At 33.9% G+C, this 25689-nt stretch overlaps 2 protein-coding genes and 3 long non-coding RNA genes across 8 annotated transcripts in view; 4 read left to right on the top strand and 1 right to left on the bottom strand.

The window, feature by feature from the left end:
• The window catches only part of LOC135125771 (serine protease snake-like), a 28889-nt gene extending 14158 nt beyond the window's left edge, over positions 1-14731 (top strand). The window contains exons 1-6 of one of the 3 annotated variants that reach the window (XM_064051448.1): positions 8094-8174; positions 11180-11410; positions 11984-12138; positions 13134-13246; positions 13459-13873; positions 14422-14730. In XM_064051448.1, the coding sequence (XP_063907518.1) occupies positions 8108-8174; positions 11180-11410; positions 11984-12138; positions 13134-13246; positions 13459-13873; positions 14422-14589 (1149 nt within the window). In that variant the 5' untranslated portion in view covers positions 8094-8107 and the 3' untranslated portion in view covers positions 14590-14730. Of the gene's footprint in view, positions 1-8093; positions 8175-11179; positions 11415-11983; positions 12139-13133; positions 13247-13458; positions 13874-14421 lie in introns of those variants that run through there. The other 2 variants (XM_064051449.1, XM_064051451.1) reach the window with 2 other exon arrangements.
• LOC135125594 (uncharacterized) lies at positions 447-1436 on the top strand. The gene is made up of 2 exons (XR_010279913.1): positions 447-931; positions 983-1436. It is a non-coding gene; the product is annotated as an uncharacterized LOC135125594 (long non-coding RNA).
• LOC135125777 (uncharacterized) lies at positions 5020-6491 on the bottom strand. Its single transcript, XR_010279953.1, has 4 exons — positions 6411-6491; positions 5942-6349; positions 5355-5886; positions 5020-5297 (listed from the first exon to the last, which is right to left on the bottom strand). It is a non-coding gene; the product is annotated as an uncharacterized LOC135125777 (long non-coding RNA).
• LOC135125778 (uncharacterized) lies at positions 5766-6843 on the top strand. Its single transcript, XR_010279954.1, has 2 exons — positions 5766-5853; positions 6017-6843. It is a non-coding gene; the product is annotated as an uncharacterized LOC135125778 (long non-coding RNA).
• Positions 14732-19945: 5214 nt separating the features above from the next.
• LOC135125770 (serine protease snake-like) lies at positions 19946-25455 on the top strand. 2 transcript variants are annotated; one of them, XM_064051446.1, is made up of 6 exons: positions 19946-20080; positions 22263-22512; positions 22687-22841; positions 23053-23165; positions 23293-23710; positions 25048-25455. In XM_064051446.1, the coding sequence occupies exons 2-6, from the start codon at positions 22272-22274 to the stop codon at positions 25213-25215; spliced, it is 1095 nt and encodes a 364-aa protein (XP_063907516.1). In that variant the 5' UTR covers positions 19946-20080; positions 22263-22271; the 3' UTR covers positions 25216-25455. The 2 variants fall into 2 exon arrangements, with proteins under 2 accessions (XP_063907516.1, XP_063907515.1); XM_064051445.1 differs by having other exon boundaries at positions 19947-20080; positions 22282-22512; positions 25048-25453.
• Positions 25456-25689: the final 234 nt, after the last annotated feature.

The raw sequence follows: 25689 nt of genomic DNA, 5'->3' as shown, positions 1-25689 counted from the left end.
TAAATTAGCAATTGCCACTATTTTTAGTATTCATTTTACTAGTCACTTTTGCCTTTGTGAATATTATTAACTTGTGATAGATGATAATTAAAATATTATCCCTATTACGTTTCGGAAAATCCAGTGATATGTACCTATTAAGTTAAAAATTGTTACATTTTATAATAAATATAATCATGCTATAGACAATGGAATAACCGCAAAAGTGGTAAATATTTCCTAATTTCATAGGCAGGTTTTTTTATTACGAAATATGTACTTATTAATAAATACAGAATCCCAGAAACTACCAAAACATTTTATGCATAAATTTAGATATACTTAGTACCCACCAAGGAGCTAATCAGTAAAAATTAAAAGTAATTTTTATGACGAAATCTCGTGCCTTTGACAAAAATTGATCTAAAGAGTTTAGACAGTACTTCCCTCGCTGTCGGAAACTTGACGACTGCATGCCTATTATGTTTTTTTTTCTCATTACATTTTTGTAGTGGGAATTTAAAAAAAAATTGTGATGACGTCATCAACATTTTTGCAAGGACACGTTGATACGATTTTGGTTGATTTTGTTTGTATACATGAAATTGGCCCGTTAGTTGACAGCTCTCATTGATTCGGGGTATCGATATTTTCCCCTCCCTCAATCGATTTGGGTATTTCAGACCGCGCATGCCACAGAAAGGAAAAAAAAACCAGGAGGGACTCCATTTTGATTTTTCGAGTCGTTGGGAACGGGTGCAAGTGTTTTCAGGGTATCCAGTGCGAAGGGGCCATTTTTGGAGGTAGAGCCCTTATTTTAGCCAGTTGTGGCATTACTCTTCTCCAAATTGCGTTAGAGACGATTTGAGGCCACCGCATTTGGGAACGAGGACGTGTGTCCTGTGTTTTTGAGACCCCCGAAAATTCACTTTAAGGCCGCACACCATCAGAGGTAATTACTGGATTGGGTTCTGGATTGAAATTTAGTTAATCTTCTTTTCAGGCCTTTTTCTTTTTTTTTCTTTTTCGCATTACTTTTACCATTGGGTTTTTTTTCCCTCCTCGTTTCTACGTGTTACCATCTTTTTGCGCTCTTGGTGTGGAAAGGTTTTTCTGTGTGAAGTTTGGACGAAGGTCAACTAGCCGCCCCGCCCCACCCCATTTTCTAAGTGAGGACGCCGTGCTGAACTCCGGAAAGAAGGAGAGGCGTTAGTTATAGGGTATTAGGTATTATTTTATTTTCTTGTACTTTTTTTTTATTATTTAAGTATATTCGCGTTCGGCATTTTCGCCACCGCCAGGAACGGCACTGTTGCGGTACGGACGCGAAGTACTCATAAGGTTAGGATAGTAATTTATTTAAGTTTTTTTTTATATTTAGATCGATAGTTTGTACTCAGTCACACAGTCACTCACCTCCCCCGTTCTAAATAAATTTAATTAATTGTAGGCTCCAATCTTTTTTTTTTGTACCATCACCCACGGCCTTCCCGGTTGAGCGTAGTCGCGGTCGAGAGCCACGTAACAATCTATCATATCAGTTGGGATAGATGTAGTGTAATACTAAGAATAAAATTATTCTGTTCCCAAATTTTCGGGAAAATGAATTGGGTCGTTTTGAATATTGATTCCTTATAATCAATAAAATAACGAAACAATTTACTCACGTATACGGCGCCGGTGTGTAATATATAGAGAGCGGATTTCTGTCGGGCTAGGCAAGGCCAAACTCGGTACGGCTCGCACGGGATGCGAATTCATTGCCGTTGCGGACTGCACTTCGTTTATTTGAGATTAGAATAACGTTGTTTCGTTCCACTCTGCTGTTAATTCCCGTTCTCATTTACTTAGCCGTTTGATTAATAAATATAATGGGGACGTGTCCCCCCCTATAATCGTGACGTAGCCCGACAGAAATCCGCTGTCTAGTAATATGAAGGGCAACTGAAAATCGTTTATGTATAAACATTCTTAATTTAAGATGACAAGCGTAACAGCATACGTGAGAGTCAAACAGAGAAACTGTAAACAAAACGACCATCGGTTTTATTGCTTCGACTTCCTCTTATTATATAAAACATTGCGTTTTATTTTAATTCTTGACGGTGAAATTCACAATTGGTTGATTATAAACATGTCTATTTCGCATTCGCGGAACCAAGTGACCGCATAAAACAAATGCAGGTCTGTAATGTTAAAGTCGATGTAAATAAGCGTGCTACCCTTATGTTTCAACCGAGTTTTTCCTTTAACAAATTTTGTGTCTACCAAATTGGGTTGGTTGGGGTGTAATACTAATAATAAGTGTTGCCTTTAATTTAATCAATAAAATAAATTGACTTCATTAATTTTTTTGAACCACCTCTTAAGAAAATCTAAAAAATATGAATGGAATGATAAATCACAAGTACAAACTCATCATATTTTTTGCATTTTAGATAGGATTTATTCAGCAAAATTTAAGGGTGACGTCATCAATTTTTTTAGGAGGGATGAACAAATACATTTTGAACAAAAGTTTACCATGCTTATAATAACTTTAAAATATTCCCAAGATTTCAAAGCATTCGGTTTTGTAATTCCTGATTAAATCGATAAAATAAATTCGCGCCTTCATTAATTTTTTTGAGTCACCCTGCATATGCAAATCCAAAAATATGAATGGAATGATAAATCACAAGTACAGACTCATCATATTTTGTACATTTTAGATACGATTTATTCGGCAAACTTTTGAGCTGACGTCATCAGTTTTTTGTAGAAGATAACCAAATATATTTTGACTAAAAATTTATTATGCTCTTTATAACCTTAAAACATCTGCAAGATTTCAAAGCATTCGGTTTTGTAGTTCCTGATTAAATCAATAAAATAAATTTACGCATTCATTAATTTTTTTGAGTCACCCTGTATATGCAATTCGAAAAAATTTGAATGGAATGATAAATCACAAGAAGAGACTCACCATATTTTGTACATTTTAGATAGGATTTATTCAGCAAAATTTTGTGGTGACATCATACATTTTTTAGGGGGGACGACCAAATACGTTTTGATCAAAAATTTACCATGCTTATGATAATTTTAAAATATCTTCAAGATTTCGAAGCATTCGGTTTTGTAGTTCCTGAGTAAATCAGTAAAATAAATTTACGCTTTCATTTATTTTCTTGAATCACCCTGTATACGCAAATCCAAAAAATATGAATGGAGTGATAGATCACAAGTACAGACTGATCATATTTTGTACATTTTAGATATGATTTATTCGGCAAATTTTCGAGCTGACGTCATCAAGTTTTTGGAGGGGATAAGCAAATATATTTTGACTAAACATTTATTATGCTCTTTATAACCTTAAAGCATCTGCAAGATGTCAGAGCATTCCGTTTTGTAGTTCCTGATTAAATCAATAAAATATATTTACGCATTCATTAATTTTTTTGAGTCACTCTGTATATGCAAATCCAAAAAATATGAATGGAGTGATAAATGACAAGTACAGGCTCATCATATTTTGTACATTTTAGATATGATTTATTCGGCAAACTTTCGAGCTGACGTCATCAAGTTTTTGGAGGGGATAAGCAAATATATTTTGACTAAACATTTATTATGCTCTTTATGACCTTAAAACATCTGCAAGATTTCAGAGCATTCGGTTTTGTAGTTCCTGATTAAATCAATAAAATATATTTACGCATTCATTAATTTTTTTGAGTCACCCTGTATATGCAAATCCAAAAAATATGAATGGAGTGATAGATCACAAGTACAGACTCATCATATTTTGTACATTTTAGATATGATTTATTCCACAAACTTTTGAGCTGACGTCATCAAGTTTTTGGAGGGGATAAGCAAATATTTTTTGACTAAAGATTTATGATGCTCTTTATAGCCTTAAAACATCTGCAAGATTTCAGAGCATTCGGTTTTGTAGTTCCTGATTAAATCAATAAAATATATTTACGCATTCATTAATTTTTTTGAGTCACCCTGTATATGCAAATCCAAAAAATATGAATGGAGTGATAGATCACAAGTACAGACTCATCATATTTTGTACATTTTAGATATGATTTATTCCACAAACTTTTGAGCTGACGTCATCAAGTTTTTGGAGGGGATAAGCAAATATTTTTTGACTAAAGATTTATGATGCTCTTTATAGCCTTAAAACATCTGCAACATTTCAAAGCATTCTGGTTAGCAGATTAAAAATTAAATTTCAAAATATTGTTTTATAATTTTGATTTTTTTTCCAAAAATCTGGACGTTTCGGGTGAAAAGTCGATTCAGAGTTGTAAACTACATGTGTAGGACTATGTTATTTTATACAATTGAAAACCCATTTACTATGTACAATTTTGAAGTGACGTCATCGCATTAGTGGTGGGGATGATTAGACAAATTTTGGTTAGCGTTTTACCATCTACATGATATTCTTAATATAAGTACAAAATTTCACAACAATCGGTCGAGTACTTTCGGAGATTATCTGTCTAATAAAAATCCGGGACGGCAGACGGACAGACGGACGGACAGACGGACGGACAGACGGACGGACAGACGGACGGACAGACGGACGGACAGACGGACGGACAGACGGACGGACAGACGGACGGACAGACGGACGGACAGACGGACGGACAGACGGACGGACAGACGGACGGACAGACGGACAGACGGACAGACGGACAGATGGACAGACAGACGGAAATGGGAGACCTATTTCTTCGTCTTCTAGGGGTCATGAAAGATCGAGAAAACGTAAAAGTAGAGAGTCGGCCGACGGACTCGATTACAATACTTCCTTTGCTTACGCTCGGGAAGTAAAAATATAAATTTTGAAAAATTTTATCGACCAAATTTTGTAGTATAAAATGCAAAAAATAGTGCAATTATAAGTATACGGAATTACTGTATACTAACAAGACAACTATGTAAAAAATGAAATAGCGTGGTTGTTCACAAAATTTAAAGCTTTGTTACGAATTGAAAATTCGCAGTAGCTATTTCGGTTTTTATTGGCATTCTCGGATCGGATTACATTTTGTTTACTCGTTTTTTTTTGTTTCGTCATTTCGTGCATGGGTGGTTGGGTTGGGCACGGTGGCAATGAAGGACAACTTTGGTGGAGGGTTCGTCCCGAGCTTTTGACTCCCCCAGTCGCAAGACTGTCGCGATGATTCTGAGCTTGGAGGGGCTCAGATGAGTGTTTCAGCCTCGCTGTTTGTAGATCGGTCTTCTGGATCGTTTCAGCTTGGTTCTTGCTATAAGGAACTGGATGGATCGCGCCATCCCAGAGCTTCACTCTGAAATTCGATTTTCGTTCTGTTTGTTATTTTTGTTCGCGAATTTCATTTGCTTACCTAGGTGGGAACAAACGCCGTGGAGCGTCCCCTAGAGTCTTCGTCATTTCTGGAATCTTGATAGCCTTGTTTGTTTTTTTTTTTTTGTAATAACCATCGCATCCACTTAATAGTTACATCGATTAGGGATTTTCGTCGGAATTCAACGTTTCGTAAGTTTGCCACTAGAGGGCCAAACTTCCGTTAATTCTCGCTTCGTTACCTTGCCACGTCATCGCAGGTGGAAGGGAATCCATTTTGCTTTGGTACTTCGTGTTGAATGGTGTTGGGGGTTAGTGCTTTCCTCTTTTGCAGTTCGTTTTAGCAACCTTTTATTTGGTGTTACGTTTGGAATCGCATTCGTCGGATCTGTTGGGTCCCCTAAAAGGTGCTATCGCTTGGAGCGCATTTGTGCGCTGTAAAAGATATCGTGCATTCGAGCACTACGACTTTGTCGGATTTTGGGTTAAGGGCACTAGACCATCCCGCTAACATCGGAGAAGCTGCAGTCGATCCGCAGGTAAATCTTTTGATTAGCTTTTCCCTGGCATCCCTTCGAACAGTGGTTATGGTTATTTTCATGTTAACGATAATATTTTGCTACTTACCAAGTGCATGTGACATGTGGAACCCTTGGGGTTGACTGAGTTCGAACATCTTCTCAGACTTTGCTCTCCTTGCAGCTTTTTGTTTTGTCGCTGATCTTGCTATTCCCGTGATCGAAAATTGGAGCCAGTTTCGAGTGGGAGAACGAATTCTATGAATTCCAACTGTCGTGGGCAGTTGTGAGCCCTCCCAGAACAGCTGGAGAATCACCAAAAACCTCGACTCGACATCGACTGGAACTTCGCTGCGACGCCGCTGTGTTTCGACATCTCGTCGTGGATATCGAAGGAGGCAGGTGCCCATGGTACTTCCATTCCATCGCATTAAGATTAAGTATTAGTCGCCTTACCTTTTCTTTATTGTATCGCAACACGTTTCGAAGTTCGGCGTAACTAGCACTCGCACATAACCTAGTAATAACAATCGGTAAGAGTGTGACGCTTCGCTCTACGTTAATACCTTCGTACGTACGTTAGGACTACCGAGCGTGTGGCCTACTTCGTTTATCTCATAGCCCTCGAAATAATTAATCAAATCGTTATTCGTTACGACCCCAACTAACTTGTTCGTTTCGTAAACATCGTTCGTATCGCTCGTATTTATCGTTAATTAGTTCATCGCCTTTCGTAATTAAACTATCGTTCGTATTGCTCGTATTCATCGTAAACCGTTAGTCGCATTAAATCGTTATCATTAATATCTTACTCATTTCCTTTTGCTTACTTATTTAGTTATTTATCACTCTTATTTTATTTTTAATTAGTGACCTTAGGTTTTCTTGTAACCAATAATTTAAGTAACAGCTTGCAATTACAATAGTTAAATATTTTTCCGGTTTTTTGTTGTTGTAATTGTGTCTTAATAAAAACTGGTGGCGCCCTGGCGACGTCGCTACACAAAACAGTGTGCTCTCTCTTCTTTGCGAACCTCTAGCGACCTGACCTTTGCACCCGCAGGAACTCACCCCTTCTCCACTAGCAGGCCGGCAACGAGCTGTGAGTTTGGCTCGTAACAGCTTAAATGCGTATTTTCAAAAAATCAAATAATTAACTTCGTCTTAAATACATTTATTCCGTTATTTTAATTTAGAAAAAAACTATGGATTTCATTTTTGTTTTTAAAAACCCTGTTACGTTTCATAGACAATTGGGAAGTTCTAATATAACATGAAATTCTATAATAGGAGAACAATTATTATTATACGGTAAGATTCCTTTAACTAAAATTTTGTTAATAAAATTTAGATAAAGATAAAAGACATACCCTGATATTTTTAACAAAATGAGGACTAGCTTCTAACTAGAGCCCATAGAATTTGAACAAAATAGATATTAAAAGGAGGGGACAAACACAGTAAACACATTATAAATTAAGTAACAGTTTCTTTATTCAGGGTTTCTATAAATGATTATAGGGTCGAAGTAGGTCATGGAAGTGTGCCGCCTATCACTTTATATGTATTTCACTATATACCAAAGGACGCACGACAAATACCACACGCAGTTGTATAACTGATTCCCTAAATGCTTCATATATTACGTCATTAAAGAATAAAACTCATAATAAAAATAAATAAATTTATTATGGTTAATCATCACAGTAAATGTTGAAAATGTTCACCATTTTAAATTTTGTTTAATGCACATATTCATTCTCTTTTTCTTTGTTTTCAAAAATATTCTGTAACGTCTTCTGCTCGAGTCATCAACAACTTGTTCAGCTACTGAAGGTTTTCCAGAAGATTTCCCTTTGGTGACACTGCCGGTTGGAATAAATCTGTTGATTACATCTGTAATGTGAGCCTCTAACCATGTTTCTTAAATTATCAAATCACGGTATTTGGCCAGATATTTTTGATTACCGGCGGTTATAGATTACACACACTCTTCATTTACGAATGTCCCATTGCGATAATAAGACATAATGAAAGTATCTTGTTCAACAAACTAAACCATTTCCACGGTCATCGCTTCGAATCTGCGACAATTGATCGCAAACAATTCTTCAAAATTAAGTAATTAAGGAAGTAAAAACCTGAAGAATGAGTAACCTCCACAAAATTTTATAAAAGTCGACTATTTGTAAGGTTCCCCCACTTGGCTCCCGATGCAAATAAAAAACATTATTAAATCTGGAATTAGTCTCGCACGAAGTCCGATGAGATAACGATGCACACTGTGTTGAGTCTGTTTACAGCCATTTTCCTCGGTGGTGTATGTTGCCAAAAATTAATAGGTAAGCGCTCATCAATATCTACCCAAAAGTCAAAAAAGGAAAATTAATTTACACATAAATATGCCTTAATGTTATATATACATTAAATGTGGCTTAAATATGTAGATGCAAGGGCTCTGCATGTATTTACATAATTATTATATCTAATAGTAGTAACTCTTTTCTCCTTCATCTCTCAAAGAACACAAGTTAATTTTGACTAGTTAGGTTTACATTACACGGTCTTTTGTTCGTTGTATAGTTATATCAGACTTCATATGTCTATATTAGGGTGATTCAAAAAAAAAAAATATTTTTTTTTCGTGCAAAGAGGTTCAAAAGTTTCTTTTCAACGTAAAAAAATACCAGTTAAAATTTGAGCTCTTAATATTAATATTAAGACCGTCCGCATCGCGGTTTTCTATTTCCCATAAGAATAACATGGGAAAATTTTTGTTTGCACCTTCTGATTTTTATTGCTAGCCCGTCGTGTGTCGTGAAAAAAATTCAATCACATATTTTTATAGAGAATTGAACGCTCTACAAAAAGTGTCTCCTATGATTGTGCGAGAAACCTGATAGTTGAAGAGTTATTTTAGGCTAAAGTTAAATTTATCCAAATTTTGACGTTTTTGATGCATTACAATAAATTTGATGGTCTTATTGGAATAAATCACCACAAAAATTTATACACATTTTAAATTTAGTTTTTTAAACAGTAATTGTTTATAATTTTATGCTATAATAAGGCCAGTAAAACTCTTTCCGAACATTTTCAGCATCAGTGGGTTAAAAAATCATAGTCAGGTTTCTCGCAAAATCATAGGAGACACTTTTTGTAGAGCGTTCAATTCTCTATAAAAATATGTGATTGAATTTTTTTCACGACACACGACGGGCTAGCAATAAAAATCAGAAGGTGCAAACAAAAATTTTCCCATGTTATTCTTATGGGAAATAGAAAAACGCGATGCGGACGGTCTTAATATTAATATTAAGAGCTCAACTTTTAACTGGTATTTTTTTACGTTGAAAAGAAACTTTTGAACCTCTTTGACACGAAAAAAAAAATTATTTTTTTTTTTTTGAATCACCCTAGTCTATATGTATAGTGAAAGTTAATGAGTTAATGAAAAAGGACGACATTTGAAAACTTGTCACGATAAATTGTATATACACTGACCGGCAAAATTAATCGGCCACCCTGAAAAATTTCGCAAAACCAAACTTTAAAAATTATTAATTTAACTAATAATCGTTATTTTATTAAGGAACCATTCACTATTGACACATGATGTATAAATTAGTACTTGGTCGGTTTGTTTTGCCGGTCAGTGTATTTTGGTACAATTTAATAAGGATATAAAGATAACAAACACACTTATCACATGAGAATGGCAATTTTAACTGGTGACATGCAAAAATAAACATAGCTACAAATAAACATCAAAGTATTCGCCCCGACAATATAAGATTTTGTTTCTGCGTAAGTACATGGTTGCTAAACACTTGAATATTTCAAAACGGTTCATCTGTATATATTTCTGAAAATTGAACTTGAGCTTAGATGAACTGAACGTTTTTAATAAGTGTGTTGTCTATTTCTCACGAAAGATTTCGTCTGCTTAAATAAAGGATCATTTGGCGTCGACCATTTTTTTATTTCGAATATAGGTACTATTCTCGAAAATAATTTTTACAATGAAAAATATTTTTTTCAGAAATATCGTGTAGATGGTAAAACACCATCCAAAATTCAATCGTCCTGACCAAAAATGCAATGACGTCAACTGAAATTTTGGACGGTAATTTATTTAACTGTTATAAAACATCGTTTTATGCTTGTGGTTTATGAATCCGCCTTTATTTAATACACTAGACGTCTAGTTTTTTTATTTTAATCTCACAATAACAGCACACTATATTTACAAACGACCGACATCTATCCCGTTTCCGGCTGTCTATCGTCTGTCGTTGGTCTATTTGTCATCTGTCAGAGTTAATTTTTATTAGACAGATAATTTTCGAAAAAATTGACCGATTATTGTCAAATTTTGTAGTTGATAGGAGTATCGTATGAATAGCAATAATTTGGTGATGTCACATCAACATTTTATTAAGTTAATACTATTTCAATTTTATAAAAAAAACATACTCGTGTCAGTGCAAGAGTATAAAATACTGAAGCTTGAATTATATTCACATTTTTGTTTCCTAGTTTAAGTGCGAAAAAAAATTACACCTTGAACAACACTGCAGTGGCGATGCACATAAAAAGAACGAGAATAAATCCACTAAACAGACTTTATTAAACATTAGTTCCGACAATGATTTTACGCAATTTTGCAGTGATTTATGTAGGGCACTTACCGCAGCAAATATTCCATGGAATAAAGTTAGTTGTCTTGATTTTAAAAATTTTATGCATAAATATATACAGGAAGGCATTTACCCTCAGAAAGCACTCTGAGAAAAAATTATTTACCAAAAGATTACGATATGGTGAGCACTAGAATTTTTATTTTAAAACTTTTTAGCATAAATTTTATAACTCACAAGTAATTAAACAAATTAGAAATTCTAGAATGGCAATACTACCAACAATACATACATGAAAACGTAGATTGTTCAATATTTAATTTTGCACCCATCACTTCTTGTGATGTGGAACGCAACGTTTTCAAAACTTAAAAGTGTTTTAAGCGATCAAAGGTGTAAATTCACAATCGAAAATTTAGAGAAATATATAGTTTGCTTTTGTAACTCATTTTTTTACGACAACTTAGAATTAGTGGACATAACTATAGATCGTTGATTTAATTAATCATTTTTTGTTTGTTACACAAAATATTTGTTTCTATAACGTTTTGTTTAATGTTTTTTTTTTAAATATATATTTTTTGATGTATGCGTTTTGTTGAGCAAATATTTTTTCCTCTAGGTTTTTAACCTAAACTAAGATTTTTATAACCTAATTCGCCAATTTTGGTACCTAAAAATGTCTTTAAGCGTGCTTTATATTTTAGATGACACGTGTACCATAAAATCAACTGGAGCCAAAGGTGTTTGTACACTGTTTGCTAACTGTGAAAAAGCTCGCGAAGATCTGAAGTATAATCGATTTCCTCACGTATGTGGTTTTCAAGAAACACAACCGATAGTCTGCTGTCCACAGAGTCAAAATGTGACACGCGAGACATCAGTAACAGAAAAAAATGCACCAGTTGCTCGAAAACCAGGAGAAATCAGTAGAAGGAGTAAGTATGTATCAAAAACAAAATTTGAGTTGTTGTTTAATTTAATAGTATTTTACAAGAAAGGAACAACTACTGGTAGTAACAGTTTATCACTGCAAATATTAAGCTACATACCTATACGTCTCATTCGGTAAAATTTTATAGAGAAAGTTTAACTGCTGAGAAAATCCATAACATCGTCTTGCCTAAATGGGTTTTGTCTGTTTATCTGCAAGATAGAGCGTCTCTAAAATGTAAAAACATACATATCTAATAACTGCAAATAAACATCAAGGTTAGAATCAAAAACAAACAAGTTCAAAATAAGAGCTCGTCTCCTATATGAATAATGTTCTCTATAGAATATACGAGTATCAGAATCACATCAGTTTTTGCGTCGTTTAAAGGCACTCTTCATCAATTCTGCCGAAGTATCAACTTTAAGATGGCAGTATCTGATATTAGGTTAATGTTGTTACACAAAGCAGGTAACTATGTTGTACCTTGACTTCTAATTTGTATTTCTGATTGCATTCTGAATTTTTTAAGCGTGAAACTTCTCGTAAGTAACCTCTTATATTTTTCTCATTTTAGAATGTGAAGAATATTCTCAGTATGTCTATGAAATACTAGTACCTCCCACTGGACTAGTTGGTCAAAAACCAGTTAAAAAATACGAGTGTGGACACCAGGTAACCAAACTAATTGTGGGCGGTGATCCAGCTGGAAGAAAGGAATTTCCACATATGGTAATAAATTCCGAATTTTGTTAGTTCCATAAACTATCGACGTCCTATTACTAGTGGGTGTTTCGCGGTCCTAAATTTCCTTTCATTTATTACATTGATTAATTCTCTTTTCCATTCTAGCATCACATTTATATCAGTTTGGATAGACGCGGTGTATTGTATTCCCAAATTTTCGGGAAAATGGAATGAGTCGTTTTGAATCTTGATTTATAATCAATAAAATAACGAAACAATTTAATCACGTCTGTCGTATGTATTAGCAAACGTGTAAGTAAAGACTGAACCGAAAATTATTTATAATACTCGTAGTTTAAGACAAATAACGAGCTGTATATGTGAGAGTGAAACAGAGAAACTAAACTAAAAGGCATTTTCTACGAATTGCAATAACCGAATCACAATGCCGAAGCCGAGATTTTTTATTGCTCGGACTTCCGCTTATTAAATAAAACATTGCATTTTATTTTGATTTTCCATGTTGCAATTCACATCTGGTTAATTATAACTTCACTAGGTTTAGGGCAGGCAAAAATTTCTAAGCATCGCCTGGCCTTCGCCTAGGTACGGTCCTGTGTAAAGGTGAGAAAATATGAAAGAAACGTTTGATAAGTAAACCAACTTGAAAGTGTTGATGTTTATGCATCGGAAGAATGTCACGTAGAAAATAATTTGATTTGAATGAGTTTGCCGCCTCAAACCAGAGGATTAAAATGAGTACGTAAATAAACTACAGTCGAACAAAATATTCTGGGGTAACTTGTTCTTGCAATATAATGAGCAGACGTCATCAAATATTTGCTGGAGATGAAGATACAAATTTCGGTTAGCCTTTAATTTGACAACAATCGGTCCCGTAGTTTCGCAGATTATATGTATAATAAGAATCCTGACGACAGATAGACACACGGACGGACGGAAACGGGAGACCTATTTCTTTGTATTCTGGGGGTTATGAAAGGTCGAGACAACGTAAAATTTGTTATTATTTGTTTTAGGCAGCTATAGGCTATAATTCATCTGACGAAGGAATGCAATGGCTTTGTGGTGGATCAATTTTAAGCAGCAGATATGTATTAACAGCTGCGCATTGTCTGTGTGATGTGAATGCGTAAGTAAGCATTACAATTTACTAATATATTACGTACAAATGTAACCATTTGAGTTTGTTTAACAGGCATTGATTCAAGTTATTTTAAAGGTATTTTAAAGAATTGACCATGCTTTCATTAGCATCATTTAAATATTTTTTGCCATTTAATTCGCCATTAAAATTATGCATTATATTAAAAATATAAAATAGTAAGTATTAATATTTCACAGAGGGAAAGCACTATGGGTAAGAGTCGGTGTAACCAAACTTAACGATACTTCTTACCATAGACAACAAATCAGAATAGCTGATCGGATACTTCATCCTGAATACAGAGAGAACTCTTTTTACCATGATATTGCACTGTTACGATTAGAAAGAGACGTCACACTAAATTTGTTCTCGCGACCAGCGTGTCTTTATTTAAAATCAAAAATTATGGCTGTTACAGCCATAGCAACAGGATGGGGCCACACAGATTTTGCCGGCAGTACTAGCAACGACTTGCTTAAAGTAATGCTTGATCTTTACAATGAAACCACATGTAGCCGATTTTATGAGAACGAAAGGACATTGCCACAGGGTATTCTAGATAATCTCCACATTTGTGCCGGTTCTGTGGAGGGCCACAATGACACGTGTCAGGTAATCTACTAGCATTCTTTTTAAGATTTATTTTAATCTGAGCTGCTATAATATATGAGGTGTGCTCAAAACTGACAACAAACTGTGAACTCACATATCAATATGGCTGTCAATAATTCAGAATTGTGAACACAAAAGTTTGCTTCAATAAAATCAAATAAATCAATTTCAGTTTATTTTATCACACAGAACAAAATAATTACGGAATTACAACAAAAATAAATTTATTAAATTCGCCACAAATTGACACTTGTATATATACCACTTTTTACTTTACCAGCGTAAGCTAAGTTTAGTTTTATTATAATTCTGCAAAATTTCACTTGAAAATTATGAAAATCCTTATTCGAGAGCTCGTCAACACGATCGAAAATGTTTAGCACCCTATAGCTATCGTTAAAAGAAGGTACTTTATAAGTGCTTATATTTTGAAAATCACAGCTTAGCTATTTTTTTCATTTAGGTTTAATATGTTAAATTTGACTCTACTTATGCTTATAAATTTGCAAATCATGTTTGTTTGTGTTATTAATTAGTTTTCTTTGTAGGGAGATTCTGGTGGTCCTTTGCAAATATTTCACAGTGGTGATAATATAAGGTGCATGTACGACATAATAGGTGTAACATCTTTTGGACGAGGTTGTGCTGGAGGTGCTGGAATCTATGTGAGAGTTTCAAATTATATCAAATGGATAGAAGATATAGTTTGGCCGTAGGAGGTGCTTCGTTTAATTTTTGTGCTTTTATTTTCCGTACGTGGTATGACTGATTGCTATACTAATGTTCTGTAAATGTAGATCCGTATTACCATATTTATTTTATTTACTGTTATCAAATATATAATGTCAGATAAAACATAAATTTCAATATTTTGACATACATTTTGTAACAAATATTATTTACAGAAAATAATTTACTTAAAGAAATATGCTTAACTAACAAACAGTTTAAATAATTTAAAATAAGTAAACAACTCAACAACCACACGATCCATAAAGTACTTTGTAGGACAGTAGCTGCCAATTCTATTATATACTGACCGGCAAAAAAATCCGGCCACACTGAAACTTTTCCTCAAAATAGCTTTAAAAATTTTTAATTTAACTTGTAATTGTTATTTTACTTAAAGAATCATCGACTGTTGACACAGGATATACAAATTAGTTAAAAAAGACAAATAAATACAATCACTAGGCCGATTATTTTGTCGAGTAGTGTATGCAGTGAAGATATATTAACAACAAAATCGAAGAGATCATCTTTTATGTAGTTAAATGTTGCTGTGTTCCCTAGTTTCTCTTTCCAACTACGCCACCGTCACTCTCGCTGCCATTTATTTTACATCAAAGTACCTAAATTTTCAAAGTACGGTTTGATGCTTTAAAATGAATGTTGTTTTTCATCCGGCCTCTAAAATTTTCTTTCTCTCAAGCAACCAGTGAAATGGAGCATAACAAATTAAAAATCTCGAGTACTTGTTTTTCTCCACTCCCATCAAAAGTGCCGCTTTTTTGGTTCCAGAATGAGCTCGAAGCGACGACGGCAAACTATCGAGAAAGGAACGTACGGGTTTAAATATTGACCACCGTTGGAAACAGTCAATCAAGTCAATTTGAGCCCAGTCAAATCAACTCCAGTCGAGTCGCAATTTTCTGTACATAATCGCTGTATAGTTAGTTGCATAAATTTGTTCTGCTGAGAAATAAATTGTTGAGTTTTATCCACACCGACTTTAAATTACCGATCAACGTAACATTATTATTATCGAAAGAAGTTGGAGAATTTGTATTCGTGACCACGAGGTCGGGTAAGAGCATTAAATAAGAAGAGGGATGAGGTAGTAACTAAACAAGTTGTGAACAATATCTACGATAAATAATGATCAAATTCCCACGTGCACGTCTCTGATCAAAACTAGTTAACTTCAGTGGAAACTCCAAAAAAGGAAACATTCTATGATATTACCTGCAAAAGATTCAGAACTCGTTTAATTTAAATTTTTAATTTCTGAGTTAAAAGAATATCTAAGTTATTAAATTTCATAATCGACAAAAGACATATGTTCAGAAACTAGTTTTAATACGTTAATTGATAGGTACGTATTTTACATAAAACTTTATACATAGTTACATAGGTTATTTGTTGAAATTCCAAAATTTTTACACATACCTATTTATTTGACATAACTGGACCACAGCGGTCTAATAGAGCCTATAATGCTTTGCTCACCCATCAAAAATCACCACGAGCCGCGACTGGTCTATCATTACGTTTGTTATAATAACTGATTAATAAAAGTTTATACTTCTAATTCTTAATTGTCCATGGTTATTAAATAAGTATATAATAAATCTATTAATTGATTACATCCCTGCTGCTTCTTGGACTTCAAGTTGGGGATATTTCTCAGGAAATTCATTTTGCAGGCTGATTCTGAATAAATTCGCTCATCGTTGTTCAGTTCCTTAATTTTTTTGAGTCAGTTAGAATTGTTTGAAATTTGGCCAATGGCATTCACCGAAAAATTTTTTCAGTGAAAAAACATTCATCTGTCAGATAACAACACTGTTTTTCAGCGAAAAAAATTATGTCAAATTAATTTGTCACACTTGTCAAATGAACTTTAATAAAAAATGATAATGAAACATACAAAATTACATCTTAAACTGAAATTACTGATTACTGATTAGAATAATAACAATTAAAGGTACAATTATTATAAATATTATTTTCCTTTTGATCTTTTTTTTTCTCAATGATTTTATTGCCACTTTCACAACTGTAATATCTTGTCTAAATGTTGTTATAATTTTATTGTGGTGAGAACTGTCTAGCTGCAAATAAGGACGGATAGATCCTGCCGAAGAGTGTCCTGTAATTTTTATTAATTGCTGTTCGCCAATTCCAGCTTTTGCAAGTTGTTAGCCTTCAGTACTTATACATCTTTAAATATAATCCTGAGGGGTAATAAATCTAAGCCATGGTAAGATGGTATTTTAAAAGCCATAAACTACAATTCACTATTCACTGCGTTTTACGCTTGTCGGGGCAATGCATTTTATCTGTGTACCTGAGCAACGCGGGTCCGGTAGGCCCGCTGGTTGTATTTGTGTTATTAAATAAGAGTAATTTTAATAGTAAAAATATTTGTTTAAGGTATGTTATTATTTTAAAAAAATAATAAATGCGTGTTACATAATGATTACTTTTTTCAGTCAGCACAAATTAGTTCTGTAATCGACTAATCGAATGTTCAATACATACATTTCTCTCGCATAAATCGCATATTTGTTACTGTTTTACATCTTTATTTTTCAGACAAATGTAGCATTTTTTCCTGTTGCCACACGTGTCATTTCTTCACTTTTTCATTGTTGGGTCTAACGCGAGGCGGGCTTGGTAGGTCCGTTTTGCCTTAGAATGTGACGATTATGTTTAAGTGTAAATCTTGGGCAACAAAATCAATATTTTTACAACCCTCGGTAAAATAATTTATCGTGATATATTCTCAGAAATCGTGAAGCGAGATTAAAATAAAATGAGTTTCAAAAAAATCTGGAAATTTAAAGTTGCACTCTGGTGATTTCGGCCTGCCAGGCAGCCTTAAACCCTATAGGGGGTTTAAATACCTTTCTAAGAAATTGTCCTTATTTTGCCTTATTAAACGGAACCAGCAATTCTTCCTAAAATGTGTATACCTGCCGCAACGGGATAGACGATTACCGGACTTGGTTATAAGCGGATATTGAAGAATAATAATTTATGACAGGTTGCCGACAAATGACCTTCAGCACAAAATAATCATTTCCCATATTCTTTTGAAATATTAATTTTAATGCTAGAGGTAATTATTATTAGATATACTTACTCAAACACAATTTGGACACTGTAGGATGGGAATAAAAACAAAAAAAATATTCTTTTTAAGCGTAGGTACGTAATAAATATTGCACAATTTGCGACACATCAAGCAGCGAAGCGATGGCCTATTTGCAGGAAAAAAGAAAAGATTTTTCAGTCTTGAATAACGATGCTACAGTAAAATGTTTATTTTTTAATTTAATACCACAATACCTTCTTCTGCACCTGTGGAACGGGTGTTTAGTAGCGGAAACTAAATTCTGACACCAAGAAGAAATAGGTAATTTAGGTGACAATATGCTCGAAATGTTGTTAATTTTAAAAAATTCATTAAACAATATATAAAAAAATACATAAATATATTATCAGTTATTTTATTCGCCAAAGCTTCAAAAAGTATCTGTTTTCTTGTATCGGTTATTGTTGTGTATGGAAAGATCAAACCATATGATCTTTCTCGATGATCACAAGGTTTTGTTTGTTTCCGATTAAATGTAATGTTGATGTACAAAAAAACACAAGCACTTCACAATAACTATGTATTTACAATTATATACAACTGATTGTTTACATAACAAAATAGTGAAAAACTGCTCGGTACCACTGGTAGTGGCGTGCCGATTGTCGCGACATTTGAATGCGTTCTTGTATTTCAATTATTTTACATTTATTTTCCCATTTTGAAATGAATGTGGAATATTTCGTTAAACGAGTTTTGATTGCTGCTCGTTTTGATTTTAAAACCTTGATGTTGTTATTCTTAGCGGCGTTGTTGACTAAACTGTCTTCTTCACCCATGATTAATTAATCAAAACAAATATAACTATTTTTGTGAGATTGAGACTATACTACCTGTGATTACGAGAAACGCAGCAGAACAATGAATGAAACTTGCACTTGGTAGATAGATAAGGAAATGGAAAGATAGGAAGCCACTGACCTAGGGGGCTGCTGCCGCTGATTTGGGGGTGCTGCCGCTGACCTGGGGGTGCTGCCGCTGACCTGGTGCCTCTTGCTGACCTGTGGGCTGCTACCGCTGACCTGGGCTCCTACGTTGTTTGTTGTTGTGAAGTGTTGCCCCAATTCTCCGGAGTTTTTGACCTCGTTGCTACTGTTGTTGCTTGAGGTAGCTTCGTTGAGCTTTGGGTACTATGTTGTTGTTTTTGCTGCTTGTTCACCGTGGTGCGGTTAATTTGCGCTCGAAGGACCAAAATGTTGTGTATCGAAAGATCAAACCATATGATCTTTCTCGATGATCACAAGGTTTTGTTTATTTCCGATTAAATGTAATGTTGATGTACAAAAAAACACAAGCACTTCACAATAACTATGTATTTACAATTATATACAACTGATTGTTTACATAACAAAAATAGTGAAAAAATGGAGTACCACTGGTAATGGCGTGCCGATTGTCGTAACTTTTATGATCCAGGGGTTCCTGAACAGTTATCTAGATACATTTCGAAAAAATCGAAAACAATCTGTATCCAGATACTTTTATCTTCCATATATCTATATTTGTATCTAGATATTTTTAAAAGTATCTATCCCCAACACTGTCTATAAATTATGAGAATTATTGTCCGTAAAAATTAAATAAAAATTTTCTCTTTGGATTGTCAAGCCGAATATAACTCGTGACCTGATTTTTTTCTGCAAAATTTGTGTCACAAATTTTGTCGGAAAAAACCAGACTACTTGTTATATTATATATGAAAAAATTATGAAGCCAGTGGAGCGGGAATTTGAATACTAGGTGAAACACTCGTGATGCTATAAATTTTTGTTCATTGTAGGTGGCTTAAACAAAAGTGGAAAGGGAGAAATAAATAGATCGAAGCCACTTACAATGTTAGAAACATTTATAATCACCCTGTACAATACGTGATAAAAATATACAATTACGTTGTTAAAGAACTAAACACTGACAACGACGTTGAAACAGAAACATCATGCTTTAGGACCAATTTTTGGATGCTAAGTTAATTAATTAGTTTAGTTATTATAAAATTCTCCAAAATATTAATTAATGGTTTTTATTTACAAAACTGAAAATTTGTAACCTACAAAACAAATTGAGCTAAGTGATGATTAAGACACCTGTACACTCCCAATGAAGAGCTAGACAAAAACTGGTTTTAGCACTGAATTATTTATTTCTTTCATATATATAGGGATGGATCGCTTACAGTGTTTTCCCACTCGAACTACTTCTGCAAATTCAAAGCAGTCATTAAATCTCTAGTTAGTTCTCGCCGAAGTGCACTGTGGTAAACATGTGTTTTGTGTTAAGTGTTTTTACGATATTCTTGATGCGCACTGTCTCCGGTCACCAATTTGTCGGTAAGAATAATAATTTACTACTACACAATTAACACTAAAACAAAACCGATAAGTCATATAGGCAACCATTCTTATGAACGAAATAAGTAATATTTACACATTTGAGTTCTGGCCCTCAGAACATGTAGTGACCATGACCGCGCTTATTTTACACAGTAAAAGTAACCTTTGATTACAAAAGACCAATGAGATCACATTGTTGTCTTCTATCGTATTTCGTTCTTAAAATCTAATAAACCGATAAACTGACAACTCCTACTAATGAATGTACGACAAGAAAAGAAGTCCGTTTTTAATGCTAAGCAAGTACGCAAAATTAAAGAATTGTCGCTCTAAAAGTATCTTGTTTATCCGTTTTTAGAGGCGATAAAATCGTCAAGAGGTTTTCCAATCCATGAACGTTGTTTTAATATCTTCGTAATAATAATAATCAGTTTGTACGAAATCTCTCATATGGAAATTCCAAAATGGGGTTTAGTAAATAGCCACACAATACATTTCCGCTCCTCTCTCGTTCAACAATTTTTCTAATAAGTAGGCATTATCTATATATCACAATTAATGAATCGTCGAAAAAATGAAACGCGCGAATTATGTGACGAGTTTCAAGTGAATTAATATGAAAATTATACCTTACCCAAGTGTAATCACCCTAAGTTCGATCAAGTTTAAATTCTAGTAAGCAAAGAATTTTTTTCTGAACTCTTTCCAATAAATCACAGTCTATTCTATAATTAGTGCACAATAAGGAAAAACAATAAACTAAATAAGGCTGAACAAAGAAAAATATAAAATTTTTAGGATCGTAATCGAAAAATTCTGACAATGACAATCTATTAATCTATCTATCTAACGAAGAAACGTGCCGCGCTAACAGCCCGTTACAGTCGCAAACTCGTGGTTGGAAATCACGGCTACAGATAAGCTGACAGCGACCGCTTCCCTAACTTATATTCAAGTCCTACATCTTTCGTGCAGATGGCGCGACCGCCAGCTCGACAAGGAACCGCGCACGCCGCTTCCGCCACGTGTTTCTGCGTTATTTACCACAATTCCATTTAAATGTTCACTTTCTGTAACTCTGATATTAAACTACAACTAAACAAGTGTTAAAGTTTAAAAAAAAACATTTAAATTCGCCATACACTCTCGTGAAATTTTTAACAGCAAATAATTCTCACCTGAGATTAAGATTGAATATCAGACAATTTATATGATGGAAACATTAATCAACTTATCCCAAACAAAACACATGATAAATAAACAAAAAATGCATCCAGCGTTGAGAGAAATATGCGTCTCGGTGATACAATTTCCAACGTCGCGAGAAAATAAGTCTCGGTGATGTGATAATGATATGATGATAACTATCTAAGGGGGAAAAAATTTAATCCCGTCATCCCTCAGTCCACGATATTATGAATTCTAGCGCACTTTCCACGGTCCTTTTCCCAGAGTGGGACAACGTTATAATGTAAAACTTCATAAACCTTATTTATAACTTGATAAACAAAGGAGGAGTCCTGACTAAGTGCTGTATCTAAACAATCTCAGGACTAGTTAGAACGTAATTTCCAAATACATAACTGGTTCTAAAATTGTCATTTATTCGAATTTCCACTCTCTCCTTCTTTTTCAAAATATTTGTTTTTTAACTCCGATATTAGACCATAAAGAGTTAACTACGAAACAAAAATAAGCAAGAGTAATTATATTTATGTTAAAAGATGATGTACTAACTTTTTTGCTTCAGTTTCTGGGAAAATGTCTTGTAATCAAATTCGAAATTTCGGTGGGAAAAGATTTAATATCCGATAAATCGATAAGACGAATTAAGTAGCAACAAAATCTCTGAGTTTGTTACAAGAAATTATAAAAAAAAATAAAGTTGCATATTCGCTACCTTTGGGAAGTAAAAATGAATACACAATTAGAAAACAATTGAAGTTAAAGTTCATTATGTGTAAAACCATGATTGCAATTATGGAGAGTTCTTTGTTACAATTGAAGTCGAGCAACTTATTGTATGTTTTTAATTAGCTAATTACCTTGATCCACGAACCTTATCTTACACATGTGTAGTTTGTAAAATAAGTACCTAATGATAGAATTGTGACAGACATATTTTTAAAATCAATAAAATAAATTCAAGCAAGTAACAAATCTATATTATGGAAAACAGTATCTCCTTATGTTTTTAGGTGATGTATGCACCTTGCAGTCAACTGGATCGGGGGAAGTCTGCAAATTGTTGACTGATTGTCCAAAAGCTGAAGAGGAACTACGAAAAAACCGCTTTCCTCAAACATGTGGGTTTCAAGGAAAACAGCCAATAGTATGTTGCCCAGAAAGTCAGACAGTGACACCCGAAACAACCACAGTAGAAGAAAGAACTCCAGCACGTCGAAAACCAGGAGATATGAGTAAAAGAAGTAGGTACATATATAGGAATAAGAACATTGGTACTCGCTAATTGCAAAATATTTTAATACGAATATATTATATTTTGTCATTTTTGTAAGATGAAGAACTCACTTATCAATTTTTACAAACAATAATTCGTTAATAGACTGAATTTAAAACAACTTGTGCATTTCGTATTTCAGAATGTAGAGAGTACTCTCGCTACGTGTATGAAACAGTATATTCACATATTGCATTAATTGATGAACCGGAAGTTACAAGAAACGAATGTGGCCATGAAGTAGTCAAACTTATTGTAGGTGGAGAACCAGCTGGACGAAAAGAATTTCCCCACATGGTGAGCAAATTAGATGTTAAAAAAACGCAACTTGCTTTTTTCTAACATACTTGCATAAGTTTTTGAAAATATTAAAACTTTAGAAGTAACTCAATTCGAAAATGCTGGATATATTTCACTGTAGTTTAGGTGCGAGGGAAGCTCTGTCGAAACAACTTCCAACCAATTTTTTATAGCTATGAAAGAATTATCTTTGTTTCTTTTGTTATAGGCCGCTGTTGGATACGAACCAAATCCTGGAGATTTGCAATGGCTCTGTGGTGGAACCATTATAAGCAACAAATTTATCTTAACAGCTGCACATTGCCTGAGTTATCCAAATGCGTAAGTTAAAAGAAGCTTTACTAATTTCCAATTTACTATACTCAATAGTAAATCTGAAACCATTTAATATAACTAGTTAATTTAAAAAATATTGCCTTTATTTAATCTATTACTTTACATTTTGCAGAGGAGATGCTTTGTGGGTAAGACTTGGAGTGAACAAATTTGACGATATAAGTACACATCGACAACAACTAAAGATAGTTGAACGAATAGCTCATCCTGAATACAAATCGAATTCACATTACCACGACATAGGATTGTTAAAATTAGAAAAACCAGCTAAAATGAACCCATACGCACGACCAGCGTGCCTTTATTTGTCACCAGAAATTTCAGCACAAAGATCTATAGCAACAGGATGGGGTCAAACGTCTTGGGGTGGTGATGGCAGCAGCAACAAGTTACATAAAGTGATTATTGATCTCTTTGATCGGGAAATTTGCGACCCGTTCTACCGGAATCAAAGAAAACTCAAAAAAGGTATCTTGAATGACATTCAAGTTTGTGCCGGCTCGCTGGACGAAGAAAAAGACACTTGCCAGGTAAATAATTTATATACTAAAAAGAGCTTTCTATATGTTATATATCTGATTTTACTGTTTTATTTTTGTGCTTTTATCAGTTGTAGCCTTAACTCCGTTTTTCTCTCTTGCTTCTGTTCTTTGTTTGTATTGGGTATATCATCAAAAATTTTGTGCTCATTTCTAACTAAGATCGTACACTTTTAAGTATTAGGGGAATAGTGTGTACCTCGGGACGGTGTGTATGTACCTTGAAACATAATAAAAGAAGAAGAAATATCTGTTGAATTAAAGGAAAGTGATTTTATAGTGATACAATAAACTACAAAGAAAATAGTTAAATATTTTATAGCTAAATTATGGAAGTTTCAGAAGATAATTTTGAGTGTAAAAGAAAAGTTTTAACAAAAGAATATACAGTACTTAATAAGATAAGACTGATTTTGACAGATGACATACCCTTTAAGAAAGTAAAGAGTGGGTGGGCAGGGCTAGTACTTGCTAAGATAACACATATAACTTTAAAGCTTCCGCACCTATTAAATTAAAAAAAATAGCTACCTGACGACAAATAAAAAAATCATTAGAACTGGGATAAGGCGGGTGGGCGGAGCCTACATTTTTTTTTTAATATACATATCCGGCTTTTCACAACAAGTAACGTAAAACGTGGTTAAAATAGTTAGACGGATGGGTGGGGCTTCTCTTTTGGTTTTCTTTTTTAATTAATACATTTAGTTTACTTTGTATAACACAATTTTGTATTTCACATGGTAACTTTTCGTAGCAAAATAAGAATTTTACAATTAAGCTCCGCCCCTCGGGTTACGACGAATAAAAAAAATCATCAAATTGAGATAGGGCGGGCGGGCGGGGCTTATACGTTGCCTTTTTCTTTTCTTAATATACGTAGCCATCTTTTCACAACAAGAAACTTAGAACGTGATTAAAATGGTACATTTTTGTAAAGAAATATGTATTTTGCAATTATGGGGCGGAACCTAAATGCAGAATAGATATTTCCTTATACAAATTTTCCATTTTAAACATGTTTTAAGTTTCATGTTGTGAAAAGAAGTCTACATATATTAAAACAAAAAGGCAAAGTGTAAGCCCGCCCACCCGCCCTATCTCAATTGTGGTGATTTTTTTTATGCGCCGTGAACCAAGGCGACGGAGCTTAACTGCAAAATACTTATTTCTTTACAACCAATTAAAAACATGTTTTTGAGTATCGTGTTGTTCCAGAATACTACGTATATTAAGAAAAAAAAAGCCAAAATATAAAAGCCAGCCCGTCCACCCTATCTCAATAATTTTTTTATTCTTACTATTTTTATTTATTTTTTTGTTCCAAGGTATACTATGGAGGTCCGTTACAAATCTATCACACTGGTGACAAAATATCATGTATGTATGATATAATAGGTGTATCGTCCTTCGGGAAAGGTTGTGCAAGTAGTCCAGGAGTCTATGTGAGAGTTTCACATTATATCAAATGGATAGAAGATACTGTTTGGCCATAGATTTTTTTAATTTAAATTATATTATGTACATGCTGTTATGACTGATTCCTATACCGACAATTTATAATTTTATATCACAATAAATGTAGTTAAGTAGTAATCTCATTTTACTTCGCTATGTTCTTAAATTAAAATTTGACGTTCATACGCCCAGTGTAGATAGCAGATTAGAAAACATTTTTTAAATCGTTTTGAAGAACTGTCGGTTTTTAACAAACCTGAATATAATATGTATTTAGCGAATAATATAAAGTTGTTAATGTTGGTGATCTTTCATTGTTCCACTCCAGTTGCAACAATACCCCTTCAAAAAAGTCACGTATCGATAATGACGGCCCCTGTATACTGATCTGTTTGAACTTCCCTAGCAAAGTGGAGGTAACCCAAGTAACTAACCCATTACTTGTTTTAACTCTGCAACGTTTTCGGAGCTCATTACAACTGGTTCCTTCTACTTTTGTCAGAAAGAAGTTA

Source organism: Zophobas morio, unplaced genomic scaffold (assembly GCF_036711695.1).
Source record: "Zophobas morio isolate AGI-343-1 ecotype UQ-CSIRO unplaced genomic scaffold, CSIRO_AGI_Zmor_V1 ptg000009l, whole genome shotgun sequence".
In the NCBI taxonomy this organism is placed as follows: Eukaryota; Metazoa; Arthropoda; class Insecta; order Coleoptera; family Tenebrionidae; genus Zophobas; species Zophobas morio.
This window is presented reverse-complemented; position numbering and strand designations above follow the sequence as displayed.

What these genes read in the sequence shown, in the direction of transcription:
- LOC135125770 (XM_064051445.1), top strand. Translation starts at nt 20,014, where the DNA reads ATGTGTTTTGTGTTAAGTGTTTTTACGATATTCTTGATGCGCACTGTC. An exon ending in GAAAAGAATTTCCCCACATG is followed by an intron (nt 22,842 to 23,052) that starts GTGAGCAAATTA and finishes CTTTTGTTATAG; the next exon opens with GCCGCTGTTGGATACGAACC. An exon ending in AAGAAAAAGACACTTGCCAG is followed by an intron (nt 23,711 to 25,047) that starts GTAAATAATTTA and finishes TTTTGTTCCAAG; the next exon opens with GTATACTATGGAGGTCCGTT.